Below are 15,149 nucleotides of genomic sequence, written 5' to 3'. Positions count from 1 at the left end.
TCAAAATGAAATTCGTGAAGCTGGAGCTACGCCAATATATATATATTTTTTTGATAATCAAATTTATTTGCATTTGAAAAAAACAAAACATACAAGGACAGCATGTGATAGCACAATAAATCAAAGTGCATCACCGGCAGACAACAGGAGACCCAGCCTAAATGTAAGGCCCTTGATCAAGCCACCTCATGTGAAAAACGATGTCGCGATATAGGAGAAAAATCAAACAACTGACAACAGTAGATTAGGCTACTTGCCCCATACTTTTTCAGGACATCCCCTGGCCTCGAAGAGGGGTTCCTCTTGGGCCGCGCACCAGCCACCCCCCCGTCCCACTTATGTATGGTAGGGGGTTTGGCCTGGGTCCAGGCCTCTGCGATATCTCGCTTGGCCACCGTAGTGCCCAAGAAGCGTTTGTCGGCTCTAGAGCCGTCCAGGCCATCAAATACTTCCAAGAGAAGACGTATAGGATCATGAGGGACCTGCCACCCCAGAGTTTGTGTAAGCTCTGATTCCACACACAACCAAAATGGCCACATCATGTACATTCTGGGGAGGGGCACAGTCCTGCCCCGTGTTAGCACGCAGGGGTCAGAGTCAAATAAGCTTTATTCGATTTTTAGATTAAAAATCATAAAAGCATAAACAATACAGGAATAAATAAAAAATACCGTAGACAATTCATTTCATAGACACAGTAAACAGTAAAAAACCATCATTCAACAATTATTGTGCAAGATTCAGTTACCATTAAAAGCTTAGAAGTTAGTCCTATGTAGTGTGAGGGGAGCTCGGGTAAAAATCATACAGATCCCAAATGCAAATTGTGCCTTGTCTTTCTTTGGGGGTACAAACTCGTAAAAAGGGGGCAACATTGGTGTTTTTTAAATTTAATTAGTACCAGATCCCCAGCAGTGCATTTGGGCAGCGACCCTAACCATCCCACCCTCCTGACACTCAAGATACCCCCGTCTAGCCCCGGTGGCAAGGGTCTATTCTTGTTTAGCCAAAAGATGGCTTTATTTAGCAGATCCTGCTGGGATTCGCGTGTTCCCTGGGTGAGGGCAGGGACCCCAGACAGGACAGACACATACGGGGCGGCCTCAGGGGGCAGGTTGATATGTGGCATTCTTGCCAAGGCGGATCTAGCCACTGTATGGGTTTTTGGTGCAGGTTTGACAAATACTTTGGGGCCTATTAGAGTAGGTGTGCATGATGGCTGTATTTGGGTGGCACCATTGCCAGATTTATACATTTCGGGGGCGATGGTAGGTTTAGGGCAGACGCATGTGGCCATAATAGTAGCTGGAAGCGAGTGCTTTCTTATTACTGACTCAATATTGGTCAGCCTTCCCCCTAAATCATTCATTTTTGTGACCAAGGGAGAGATGGTAGCAACCAGCAGTTGCTCAATTTTGGCCAATAAAGTCGTATTTAGAGACAAAAGAAGATCCTCCAGTTTGTCCGCGGCCGGGTCCTCGATAAATGCTATTGGATTAGCAGGTGATGGTATAACATTGGTGCACAGTATTTGTTTACTTGTATTGTTCCCAAAGTTAGTTTCGATGTCATGCTTCCATCTATTGTAGGAACCATGGGGCGCAGCATTAACTTGGTTGTACGCTATATCAGCAGGGCCATTTGGTTTGAGACAAAAAGAATCCCCAGTTGGGGAGGTTATAGAATCAGGGACGTACTTTGTACCACACAGGGCGTTGAGTTCTTCCCATATAGACATCGTGTTAATAATGGTTTAAAGAAATGCTAAAGAAAAAATCAAATAATATTGAAGCACGATACCTCCCTCTGTGATGGAACAAAGTGGGGTGGCCCGTCCCGGCCTCCTCAGGCCTCTGAGGGCCACAGAGGGCCCGCCCTTAGCCCGGCGCAGTCCCGCTCGCGTCCCGCGACGCGGGGGCTCTCGGTGCACTAAGAGCACCTCCGGGGGCGGGACTGGGCGTGCGCGACTTTCGGTCGCAGTGGGGCCGCTGGGGGATGTAGTCCCCGGTCCTCGTAGGGCTGTGAGGGTCAGAATGGCGCTGGAAGGCTGCTGCCCACGACGGGAGAAGAGCGCTGCTCCCTGGCTCTCCCCCGGTACTCCCAGGTCGCCCAGGTAAGTATCAGCAAAGTTCGCGCAGGGGTGAGATATGCCGTGTGAAGGTAATAAAAGTTGGATGAGACATAACTTAGATTATGTCGTCAGAGTTTTGGGAGCCATAAGGGCGTCTCGCCAGTCTGCTTCCTCTAGGGGACCCAACCAATCCACCCAGAGGGTTCGCAGCGTGGCTAAGGGAGTAGGGCCATTGTTCATGAGGGAGCGGTAGATCTGCGACAACCCCCCTCTGCCCAAGATTCCCATCATGACCTGGGCTTCTAGCGGACTGAACTCAGGAAGTGAGTGGAACATGCATAGTGAGGGTGTGAGTTGCAGATACTTATAAAATTGGGTGGTGTGAAGGGAGTGACGCTGCTGCAGATGGGAGAAGGCCCTGACGTGATCTCCCACCCAAATGTCCCCAAGGAGCGAAATCCCGACCCGATCCCACTGCCAAAAACCCTGAAGGGTTGATGCTTCACGCAGCCATGTGCCATACCACAGAGGCATATGTTGGGTAAGCCTCTTGTCCCATCTCGTATAGCACAGGGCAGAGGGCCAGGCAGTTCGAACTGCTCTGGTGATAGGTGGAATTATTTGTGGAATGGGGGCCTCATAAAAGTAGGCTTGGATTTGCGGGAAGTCAATAGTTCTGAGCTCAGTCCGATAAGCCAGGTCAGACCAGCCTCCAGCGAACCAATTGTGTGTGTGTGTATGTGTGTAGTATACTTGTAAAGCACACAGCTGCCCCAGCAATGGGGCGTCCCGGCGCTGTATAACTCTGGGGAACCCGTCCTGGCTTTCCCTGTGGGATGGTCCCTTGCTGGGAGTCCCCAAGGTGGAGCCAGGCATCCCCGGAATTGGTGGGGCCGTTGTGGAGATTAGGCAAGCTAATGCCCAGAGTTGCCGAGTGGAACCCCTGATTAGAGTAAGCACCGAAGCGAGAATTATCGAGTCCGCTGACCAAGGTCCACGACCCTGCCACGTCGGGAATTGAACCCTGGTCCCCGGCTGACTTCTGCTCTCAGGCCTGCCGCCTCTAACCAGTGAGCCACACTACTCCACATTTCCACATTTCCACTCCACAATTGTGGACGACAAGGAGTCTGGTGGCCAAGTAGTACCCGTAACCTGATAATTACCCCATCAAATACACTGAACCAACTACCCGGAAGGTTAAAGGTGATATTTTGAATAATGTATAGAAAACGGGGGAGAATCATCATTTTAAAAAGTGTCCCTCTTCCAAAGGGGTTAAGTGGGAGGGACTACCAACGCTTAAGGTCGGTTGTGGCTTTCGTTAGAGGGGTGTAAGGCTGAGAGCCCATTCCAGCTCCGGAAGCAGAGTCACCCAGATCCCAAGATATTTAAAATATTGTCCCCGTAAGGGGATATTAGATTGCCAGTCAAAGCAGGCCCTCGAGGGATGGAGGGGGATCAGAGTGGACTTCGCCAGATTGAGCCACAGGCCCGAGACATTCTCAAAGGCCTAGAGCACCTCCAGACAGCGTGGGCCGGAGCTCTCCGGGTCGGCCAAGAAAAGTAGGACATCGTCCGCATATAGGGCAATTTTATCCACCTGGTGGGGGTTCCAGGACCATCCTTGGACTTGGGGATCATTACGTATGAGGCAGGCCAGGAGCTCCATCCCAAGAATAAGAACAGCGAGAGAGGGCACCCCTGACGCATGTGCCTCTTCGGATTGGAAACTCCTCCAAGAAGGCACTGTTGGTCAGGACTATTGCTTTGGGGTTGGAGTACAGGACACGAATGAGGTGTCTGAAATGGGGGCCGAAACCCATCGTGATGAGAACGTCCTCCAAGTAGCTCCAATCAACCGTGTCAAAGGCCTTCTCAAATTCAACGAGTAGCAGGGCCAGGTACAGAGTGAGTAGATGGCGATGGGCCAGGGCAAGGTGGAGACATCGTATGCAGTGCCGAATACCACGCGCAGGCAGAAACCCATATTGATACGGTGGATCAATTAATGTAACAAGGGACGAAGACGTTGAGCCAGGGCAGTGGCGATGATTTTCATTTCTGTGTTAATGAGAGAATTCGGACGGTAGTCCGCACAGAAAAGAGAAGGTGGCTGGGTCTTTGGAATGACCAGAACAGTGGCCACATCAATCTCTGAGCGGAGGGAGCCCTTCTCAGCCAAATGCGGAAGAGGTCAACCAAGTGGGGTACCAGCAAGTCTCGATATATCGCGAAGTATTCCTGCGGGAAGCCATCTGGTCCTGGTCTCTTCCCAGAGTGCAATAGGGAGATAGCCCCATGTATCTCCTCTGTTGTAAAGGGAAGGTCAAGGTCTGTCGATTTGGCCTGAGCAAGGCAGGGTAGCTGGACCTCCGCTCATTCCAGCTGGTCAACCAAAGAGGCCCCGGGGATAGTAACCTGCAAAGGCTTGGGCAATAGCCTGCGAAGTGCAATGGCAGGTACATGCAGTGTCACAGATTTCGGGGATAATTCTGTTAGCCTTGGGGTAGGAGACCAAGTTGTGAAGCAGCTTTCCATTCTTGTCGCCCCACCCATAGACACGAGCCACAGAGGAGCACCACAGCATCTTGGCAGAGTCTAGGGAGATCTGGCGGATCTCTTCCCGGATTGCCGCAAGCTGTCTGGCGGGATGAGTGTCATCTGGGTCTACAGGGGTCAATTTCAGCCGTGTTGCCTGTGCTCAAGCTTGGTCAGGTGAGCAGTCTGCGCCGCCAGTTTCGCGTGGACCAAACCTCTGGCCACACCACGTAAGGTGGCCTTACCGGCCTCCCACAGTGTGCCCGGAGAAGGGACGAATCTTGGTTGGCAAGAAAATAGTGCCTCAATTCTACTGCAAGCGTATCCTTGATCTCCGTGTCTGGCAAGAACGGCGCGTTTAGCCGCCAAACTGTAGGCACTCCATCAGCGGTACCTCCCAAGCGGAGGGAAATGGCAGAGTGATCTGAGATTCCACGGGTGAGAATAGACGCCAAAGACCTGTTGGCAATCGGTGGTAGGCAGGAGGATCAAATCGATGCAGGAGTGGGTATGGTGGGCAGTGGAAGTGTGTGTGTACAGTTTCCCTGGGGGATTCCAAATCCTCCAGGCGTCACACAGACCAAGGGCAGTTGACCAGTCCGATAGCCTTTTGGAACAGGCTAGGCGTGATGAGGATGGGCCACCCGTTGTATCAAGGGACGGCTGCATAACTGAGTTGGTCTCCCCCAATTATTTTCTGACCCTGGGGCAGAGCGGAGATTACCTCCGTAAGGTGATGGAGAGTAGAGGGAACCGTGGCTGGAGGAATGTATGTTGATAGTAGGTTGAGGACCTGTGCTTCAAGCCTACCGGACATGGCGACATAGCGGCCCTGCGTGTCAGTCGTCACGTGTACTGGGGTGAAGGGAAGACCTCTCCGGGTTAGTATGGCCACCCCAGAGAGCCCAGTGCGAAACTGGAGCGCCACACCCTGTCGAACCCGTATCAGGCGAGAAAGGAGCAGTGAGGTGCCAAGCGGTGTGTCTCTTGAAGGAGGAGCACGTCCGGTGCATGGCGTTGGGCGCATTTGAGGACTGCTGTTCGTTTGATACAGTCTAGCAAGCCATTCACGTTCCTCGGAAAACAATGGAGGGATCTACTGTGAGTGGGCATCTGAATAATAGCTGGCGTGGGAAAATGAAGAACTGGCTACGCAATTTACTGACACAGAATACAGAGATGTGAAAGACGTACACATCAACAGACCAAATACCAGGCAACACAGATGTGTAAACTCCATATATTTCCATAAGCAGAGCAGTTGTAGCAGTGTAGCTAAAATTAAGGAAAGCCTAAATCAAAATAGTTATTGGTAAATCTGTACACACTGGTTTCACATTCTCAAAACTGCACATATAGTATCCTGTGTTTTTTATCTAAAAGCTAAACTGTACCCTGCACAGAAAAAAACAGGGAAAGCAGCTACTCATGCCTGAAAGAAAAAAAGCCCACTCTCCAAAATGAGTGCAACTGCACAAGCCGATTATCAGTCACACTTCTGAAAAATACTGCTGCACAGACTTGGACTTAAAAAATGTCAAACTAATCGATTGGGGCTCTGTGCAACTCAATTGAATTATGTGCCCTATTCTCCTAGTTAACTCTTCTCTGAAGTAGAGAAATCAGACAGACATTTTATTGTAATGTTTGTGTAAATGGAACAATATTAAATGGACAAGTTAGTTACTCGTTGTTCTATGTTGATTTTAGTCATTGACTTCATTAAAGTAATCCTACTCCGTTGGAAGAGGTACAACTGGTTTGATTGGATTCCTACATGACCTTCACATCCAAAGGAACTTCACGACAATTCTGATGCGTAAGGAGGACAAAGATACCCTTGGATTCAGTTAAACATGCCGGGTTGCTCCTAAGCAATGCCTATATGCATCATTTCCTGTTTTACTTTATTTTTCGGAGACGTTGTATATTGGGCTTCTCAGTCAAATGTGTGTTGCTATTATTTGTAGGAAAAGACCACTTTGTCTCTTAAAAGTATGTTAAAGGGAAGAGCAGCAGCTGTTCTCATCTAAGGCGGAGAAGCGTCACCCCACTGCTTTTTAGCAGTGCAAAAAACGGAAAAACAAAATGATAACATGATGTTACTTTATTTTTCCTTACTGAGGCAGTTTTGTGGGTGGGGTGGGGGCTAGGCTGCTCACAGAGCAGGGGGAGGAGTGGCTGGGTTACTTTCCAAGTATGCATGATGGTTTTGGGGCAGTCTTGGCCCAGCCAAACAGTCATGCGCACTTAGCATGTTCTCCACCCAGCTGTATTGCACAGCCTGGTGAACATGCACAGGCTCAAGTCCCCGTCCGAGTGCTGAACCATGGCGCATAGACCACTCACTACGCTGCTGTCATTGTGACAGTAGCGCTGCGATTGGCTTAGGGGAGCCTGTGTGCATCAGTCCTTGGACTCGTCAGGAAGAGGAGTCACGACAAAGGCGGCCGTGAAGGTGCTTTTTTTTTTTACTCTACAACCTCCCCTTATGCTCCCCCCGCCCGATTTGTGCCAGCTGTAACTTGTGAAGAGGTGCTGTTTAAACATGAAATTGATTGCTGAACTGAGTTTCCATATTCCACATGGAGTCTAAGACCTGACTGAATGCAGACCAATTGCCAGCAGAAAAACAAAGCACTGCTCACCCTGTGACAATTTAAGACCAAACCACTGTGATGTGGAAAAGAAAGAGGAACGTTCCGTGCTGTTTTGAACGTTTAGGGCAGAGTGAGCACAAATATGCAGTATCCTACATGCACCTTTTAATGCTGCAAACATGATTTCAGATTACCCTGCTGCTTGGCTTAAAGCTGCTAAGACTTGGCAACATGAGAAGCCTCTTGAGAGGCTGCTACTGAAAGACAAGCTGCTTCTACACAAAATGGTGGCTGTAGTGCCACTGGAAAAGGAAAGGTGTGTAGGTGGGATGATGGCATGCTACTCACCCCATAGCCTCTAACTACACGTAGGCAGCAAGTGGACAGAAAAAAGGTGCACAAGAGTTCATAATTAAGAAAGGGTTTTGGCCCATCCTTTTTGACCAGACATTACTTACGGTCCTGTCCATTGCCATCTCGGACAAGGTTGTCTTTGCTCTTGTAAAACGGAAACTTTCGAGAGAGGCGGAAACTCTTTTTACGTCTTGACCTGATCGACTGATGACACATGGAGATGGTAGGGAAGGAAATGGAGAAACAAAAAAAACAAGAACAATGGATTTTAAAAGCATGCATGAAAAATTAAAATGAAGATAAGTGATGACAGCCTTATGCAGACTTGTGGAGGCAAAATGAAAACTGGGATGCAAAAGCAGCGCTGGTCTCAGAATGTTTTAGGGTGCTGGATGCATTTTCTCATGGAGAACATCTATCGGAAAACACAGGTATGTGCCAAAACAGCATTAGTGTAACACTTTCTACGAGTGAGATCACAATTCAGACTTCAGAGCAGCTTAAAATGCATAAACGGACAGCATCTGTTTCCATAAGCAAAGTTCACAATAAAGTTGACTATCCTATATGTTTTACTCAGTACAGCCCTGTCATTGGTGATGAGGAAGCATAGGGGTCCTGAGAAGAGAAACATTCAAACTAGAATAAACGGTTCACATAAATTAGCACTTTAAAAACCCAAAATCCTTAGACATCGGCTATTCGATCACATTACCAACAAGTTGAATGTGGTTACGTCTTAAAAGCATCTAACGAGTCCCAAGTAGAACCCGCTAAGGCAGTTTCTGGGGGATGTGCAGGAGTCACAAGTGACTGACGTTTGTTTCAGCTAGAGAAACAATCTGCTAAGAAAAAGGGAATTCCTGGAGCTCAAACAAAAACGTATACAAGGGCAACAAAGCTGGCTGGAAACCGTTCACTCCATGAAAACAATATATGACGTTGTAGGTAGTGCAAGTCTGTCCAGCATTTGGGAGGGAGCAAACGAATTACTGGATACCAACAAAGAGGCAACGAACAAAAAGAATACAAAAAAAAAAAAAAAAAAAAAAGAATACAATAGGAATATCCTACTTACTGTGAGAAACTGAACAGAAATCTCCAAAGAACACTGCCTCAAATAAGCAAACATTACTTACCGGTGTGTAGTTTTCCGTAATCCTTAGAGATAACAATGAAAAGCAGGACTCACACAAACAAAGAAGAATTTGCTTTAAAAATCGGCATAGCATTGCCTTTATTCACTAAAGCGCTTATCTTTATGAAAATCTGTTCCATAAAAAAATCATACTTTAAACTTGTGAGTAAGTAAGGTATGTAAGCTGTGTATACCGACAGGAGCAAAGTGTAAATTACATTTGCTTACTGAAAAATAAGAAGAGTAGAAAACAGTTTCCAAGAAACCATTATCCGTATTGGGGTCTATTGGAATATTCTCAAAACGTTAGAAATCGGTTTAATAACGGAGCACGGCGAACTACGGTAAGTACTATGCAGCACTACTGGAGGTCCTTGACCAGTCTCTCAAGTATGGAAGAAAATGTACTTTGATCCTAAATAGTGTTTGTCCAAGAAGAAGATCAGAAAACACCTACAAAGATTTCAGTAAGAGGAGCTCCTAATAATCGTAGTAAAGTTTTCGCTCTTAAATCAGTGGTTCTTAACCTGTAGTCCGAGGACACCAGGGGATCCACAAGACCCGAGACTGTTTTACAAAATTAAATATTAAAAGTAGCATTAATAAAGTAAAATTAAGTATATACAATAAAGAAGCAAATATGAACATTTGAAAACTTTATTTGATTGTGAATTATTTTGTTTTCCAATATTTGAGCATTTTTTGTTGTATACTCTGTGTTTTGTTTTGAGGTTCAAATCACGGAAATGACTTAGGCTGGGGGTCCTCAGCTTCAAGTAATGACTCCGTGGGAGTCCACACAACAAACGTTGTCTTGAATGCATCAGAATGAATCATGGTCTGCATTGTGTGCTTTTAAGCAAATGTGGCCAGGGAGAGAAGCCCAGTAAATATCTGACAAGCGATGGAATCGATAACAAAATATTTTTAAGGGTCAGATCTTAGAATGACTTAAATTGAAGATTTTCCCTGGGAACATTTTGCAGATAATAGCATTTGTTTACTTAACTCGTCAACATGAGCGAAAGATGAACCATCCTCCGTGCTATGGTTTTTATTATTCAAACAGTTAAATAGTTTAAAAAATGTGAGGGGTTCCTTGGACTCCTTATTCTCCGCCATGGGCATGTTCTCTGTATTCATAAACAGTAGAATATCTCCACTTAGGCACAGGATTCCAAAACATATACATTTGGAGAGTTACCTTTAAAGAATTTTTGCACAGAAAGCAGGATTCGGATTTCCAACATTTTCTGAGTTTGTCAATGAACACGATAAAATACACATGGCTGAGAAAATGAATACATTTTCAACATCTTGTACCACGAATAACAAAGCAAAATGGTGCCAACGGCACCGACTTTAATGTGAAAAGGAAAGGCACTCTGCTCCTGCAAAGAATGCTGGAAGCTTGACTATCACAACATGCTCTGCAAATTCAGTTAGCAGTTCATTTTTAAATGACGAATAAACAATCCTAAAAGAAATTTGGTGTACCCATTTACTCTGGAATTTGAATGATAAATAACGTTTCCGTTTCTATAACTGGATATTCTTTATATTCTTAAACAGAAGTTTGGAGTAACAAAGGAGAAGGGATGGATCGGGCAAAATTAAAACTGCAAACAGGTTGAGAGTCGTGGTACACCACTGACAGACACTTCCTCACGTTTTAAACACTGTTAGCCAAAAAGGATATGGAAGGCAGTTTCCACAGCAATGCCTCCATCGTGTGGCTGGTGGCACCACGGCTGCATCGCCTCTCGATGTGAAGGCACTGGGCCGGTTACCCAAAAAGGATATGGAAGGCAGTTTCTACAGCAATGCCTCCATCGTGTGGCTGGTGGCACCACGGCTGCATCGCCTCTCGATGTGAAGGCACTGGGCCGGTTACCCAAAATGGATATGGAAGAGAGTTTCCACAGCAATGCCTCCGTAGTGTGGCTGGTGGCACCACGGCTGCATCGCCTCTCGATGTGAAGGCACTGGGCCGGTTACCCAAAAAGGATATGGAAGGCAGTTTCCACAGCAATGCCTCCATCGTGTGGCTGGTGGCACCACGGCTGCATCGCCTCTCGATGTGAAGGCACTGGGCCGGTTACCCAAAAAGGATATGGAAGGCAGTTTCTACAGCAATGCCTCCATCGTGTGGCTGGTGGCACCACGGCTGCATCGCCTCTCGATGTGAAGGCACTGGGCCGGTTACCCAAAAAGGATATGGAAGGCAGTTTCCACAGCAATGTCTCCATCGTGTGGCTGGTGGCACCACGGCTGCATCGCCTCTCGATGTGAAGGCACTGGGCCGGTTACCCAAAAAGGATATGGAAGGCAGTTTCCACAGCAATGCCTCCGTAGTGTGGCTGGTGGCCCCACGGCTGCATCGCCTCTCGATGTGAAGGCACTGGGCCTGTTACCCAAAAAGGATATGGAAGGCAGTTTCCACAGCAATGCCTCCATCGTGTGGCTGGTGGCCCCACGGCTGCATCGCCTCTCGATGTGAAGGCACTGGGCCTGTTACCCAAAATGGATATGGAAGAGAGTTTCCATAGCCATGCCTCCATCGTGTGGCTGGTGGCACCACGGCTGCATCGCCTCTCGATGTGAAGGCACTGGGCCTGTTACCCAAAAAGGATATGGAAGGCAGTTTCCACAGCAATGCCTCCATCGTGTGGCTGGTGGCACCACGGCTGCATCGCCTCTCGATGTGAAGGCACTGGGCCTGTTACCCAAAATGGATATGGAAGAGTTTCCACAGCAATGCCTCCATCGTGTGGCTGGTGGCACCACGGCTGTATCGCCTCTCGATGTGAAGGCACTGGGCCTGTTACCCAAAAAGGATATGGAAGGCAGTTTCCACAGCAATGCCTCCATCGTGTGGCTGGTGGCACCACGGCTGCATCGCCTCTCGATGTGAAGGCACTGGGCCTGTTACCCAAAATGGATATGGAAGAGAGTTTCCATAGCAATGCCTCCAAAGTGTGGCTGGTGGCACCATGCTGCTCCACCCACAGCGCCGCATCGCCTCTCGATGTGAAGGCACTGGGCCTGATACCCAAAATGGATATGGAAGACAGTTTCCACAGCAATGCCTCCATCGTGTGGCTGGTGGCACCACGGCTGTATCGCCTCTCGATGTGAAGGCACTGGGCCTGTTACCCAAAATGGATATGGAAGAGAGTTTCCACAGCAATGCCTCCATCGTGTGGCTGGTGGCACCACGGCTGCATCGCCTCTCGATGTGAAGGCACTGGGCCTGTTACCCAAAAAGGATATGGAAGGCAGTTTCCACAGCAATGCCTCCGTAGTGTGGCTGGTGGCCCCACGGCTGCATCGCCTCTCGATGTGAAGGCACTGGCCTGTTACCCAAAATGGATATGGAAGAGAGTTTCCACAGCAATGCCTCCATAGTGTGGCTGGTGGCATCATTTTATTTATTTTGAAAGTTTTATATAGCGCGAACAAGATCTTTGCAGATATCAGAGCGCTTTACATACGAAGGGTACAGCATGTGAGTAAATAACAATTGGGGTGCGGAGGGTAAATGCAGTAGCGTAGTCAGATAGATACATCAAAGGTGATACAAATAAAAATAGGTGGTAGCGTAAACAATCAGGTATGTCAATAACACGAATCATACAAAAATGCAAAAGATCAGTAGAACAGGATGGTTCAGCGTTTGTAAAAATCTTCCCTAGTGATAATTCAAGTGTATTTAGCCATGAGGATAGCCTTTACTTCTTTCTTAAAAAGTATGGTGGAGGAGATGAGCCTGGTTTCAGGGGGGAGTGAGTTCCAGATCCTGGGTGCCATTCCTGAGAAGGAGCGTTTATAGGTTTTTTCCTTGCGGAATTTCTGGGGCTTTAGCAAAAGATTGTTTGTGCCTCTAGTGTTTCTGGAGCCTCCAGAAATAGTCAGCTTCTGAGCGAGGTATCCGGGTGAGCTCAGGTGGACAGCCTTGTGCGTCATGCAGGCGATTTTCAAGTGTATTCTGGCTTCAAAAGGCAGCCAGTTCAGCGATTTCAGGTCAGGGGAAATGTGTGAGTTTTTTTGATCCAGTGATGAGTCTCGCTGCTGCGTTTAGAGAAGCTCTTATGGGTGCCGTAGTAGTTAGGGGGAGACCGCAGAGGGCGATGCTGCCGTAATCTATTCGAGGGATGACTAGTGCTTGTACCGCAGTTTGGAAATCTTTGGCTAGAAGGAAGGGTTTGAGTTTCCTTAGGGTATTGATCTGATAGTTCGCACCCTTAGTTGTTTTGTTGATGTGTTCCTGCATGTTGAGGTTGGTGTCAAGTGTTATGCCTAAAGATTTTGCTGAGTCCACGATGGTGGGCTGAACATTGAGTGCCGTTAGGTGTTTAAGCCAGATTTGACCGGTAGTGATCTTCGCGGGAGGTGAGATCAAGAGGAACTCTGTTTTAAGAGCATTGAGTTTGAGATGATTAGCGGCCAGCCAGGATTGGGTGCTACTGATCGTAGAATTCAAGAGCATAATGTCTTTGGGTGATTGTAATTTGAGATACAGTTGGGTGTCATCGGCGTACATGTGGAAGTGAACATTGAATGCTTCTAGCAAGGTGGTGAGAGGCTCCATAACTAGGTTAAACAAAGTTGGGGAAAGGGAGGATCCTTGTGGGACGCCTAGCGATACAGGTATTGGCGAAGACATCAAGTTGTTACTCTTGAATTTCTGCGATCTGTTGTGTAGAAAGGACGTGAACCATTTGAGCACAGTTCCAGATAGACCCATTCTTGTGTTTAATAGTTCGAGTAAATTCTCATGTTTGACGGTGTCGAATGCAGACGAGAGATCAAGAAGGATGAGGAGGCAGGTATCATTTTGATCTAGGATTTGAAGGGCGTCAATTATGTGAGTCATAGCAGTTTCTGTACTGTGATCTGCTCTGAAGCCTGATTGATGAGGGTTAAGTAGATCAAACTGATTAATGTGTTTAGTCAATTGTACTTGTGCGCATTTTTCCAACAGTTTGGCTAGAGTCGGAATATTGGTAATGGGACTGTAATTATTTAGATCAGAGGGGTCGGCTGTAGGTTTCTTTAGTAGAGGTGTGACTTGTCCAACTTTAAGGGCGTCGGGGATGGTCCCTTGTTGAAGTGAACTGTTAATAATTTTAGTCCAGAGTGGGAGGAGCGACGGGGTAAGGTCTTTGACAGCGTTAGCAGGAAGGGGGTCCGTGAGGTGATTGGCTGGTTTCACAGTGCTGAGCAGTCTACCAATTTCTTCTTCCGAATAGGTGGCAAAGGATGACCATGTGGCATTGTTTTTTGGTTCAGTGGGTGCTGTCCAATGGGGTTTGGAGTAAAGACTTGCGTCAATGAGGAGATCGTTCTTTATGTTATCGGTTTTTTGGATAAAGAAAGAGGCGAAGTCTTCACAGGAGGGTGCTTTGTCAACAGTGCTGAGTGGTTGGGGTTGTTCCTTGGATTGTGTTCTGATTAGCTCAAACAGCTTTCTCGGACGATTTTTGGCTTGGTCGAGCTGACGGCTGAAAAAATCTGATTTAGACCGTTTTATTTTCCTGAAGTAGGCATTTCTCTTTTTCTTCAGTGCTTTTAGGTGCAGTGCGGAGGGAGCTGATCTCCAGGTACGCTCTGCCATTCGCATAGCCCGTCTATCGTCATTGAGACTCCCGTCGTACCAGGGATTGGACATTTTTGTGGAGGCTCTTTTTAGCTGCATAGGTGCAGCTTCATTAACTATTGAGGTCATAGCGTTGAGATAGTGATCAGTCAAAGCTTGGACATCCGTGACGCCGGTAGGAGGAAGTAGGAGGTTGCAGCTGTTGGGGGGGTAGAGAGTTTGGATTGAGTTTTTTCAGGTCTCTTTTCCAGACTTTGGGCTTAAAGGATTGAACTGGGTTAAATTTGACTTTTTCCTTGATGAAGAATGTGCCAAAATGATGATCTGACCAGTCACAGGTTTGGATAGATTCAAGTTGGATAGAGTCTTCTTTGGAGATGATAAGGTCAAGGATAGAGCCTTTCTCGTGGGTCGGGCTGTCACATATTTGGGTGAGGTCAAGGGCGTTGAGGAAATTTTTAAGACTATTTACCACCGCGTCATTATGATCGTTCCAATGGAGGTTGAAGTCACCAAGGTATATTTGTGTGATTTGTCGACCGGAATTGGTTGAAATCAAATCCATGATTTGTTGCGAGAAGGTACGGTTATCCCCTGGTGGGTGGTAAATGCCGTGCAGAGTGCATATCGGTTTGCCCTCACTGATAATATCGAGGCAGATGTATTCATAGGAGGTTGGGGAGGGTAGGGAAGGGGAGGTTACTTTCAGGACAGAGAGGTTACTCCTGTGTATGCATGCGACACCACCACCTTTTTGACCAACCCTGTCTAGTCTAGTGATGTGGTAGTTGGGGGGAACCAGTATGTCCATTATAGGTGTAGAAGATTCAGTTAGCCAGGTTTCCG

General features: G+C 47.3%; 1 protein-coding gene across 6 annotated transcripts in view; it reads right to left on the bottom strand.

Moving 5' to 3' along the window:
* Window positions 1-15,149, bottom strand: part of DLG3 (discs large MAGUK scaffold protein 3) — a 1,928,515-nt gene that overhangs the window by 140,771 nt on the left and 1,772,595 nt on the right. For 4 of the 6 annotated variants that reach the window (XM_078640191.1, XM_078640193.1, XM_078640195.1 and 1 more), the window contains one exon: window positions 7,671-7,770. The exons of the other annotated variants lie outside the window; for them this stretch is intronic. In XM_078640191.1, the coding sequence (XP_078496317.1) occupies window positions 7,671-7,770 (100 nt within the window). The remainder of the gene's footprint in view (window positions 1-7,670; window positions 7,771-15,149) is intronic. 6 annotated transcript variants of the gene reach the window in all.

Source organism: Lissotriton helveticus, chromosome 4_2, assembly GCF_964261635.1.
Source record: "Lissotriton helveticus chromosome 4_2, aLisHel1.1, whole genome shotgun sequence".
In the NCBI taxonomy this organism is placed as follows: domain Eukaryota; kingdom Metazoa; phylum Chordata; class Amphibia; order Caudata; family Salamandridae; genus Lissotriton; species Lissotriton helveticus.
This window is presented reverse-complemented; position numbering and strand designations above follow the sequence as displayed.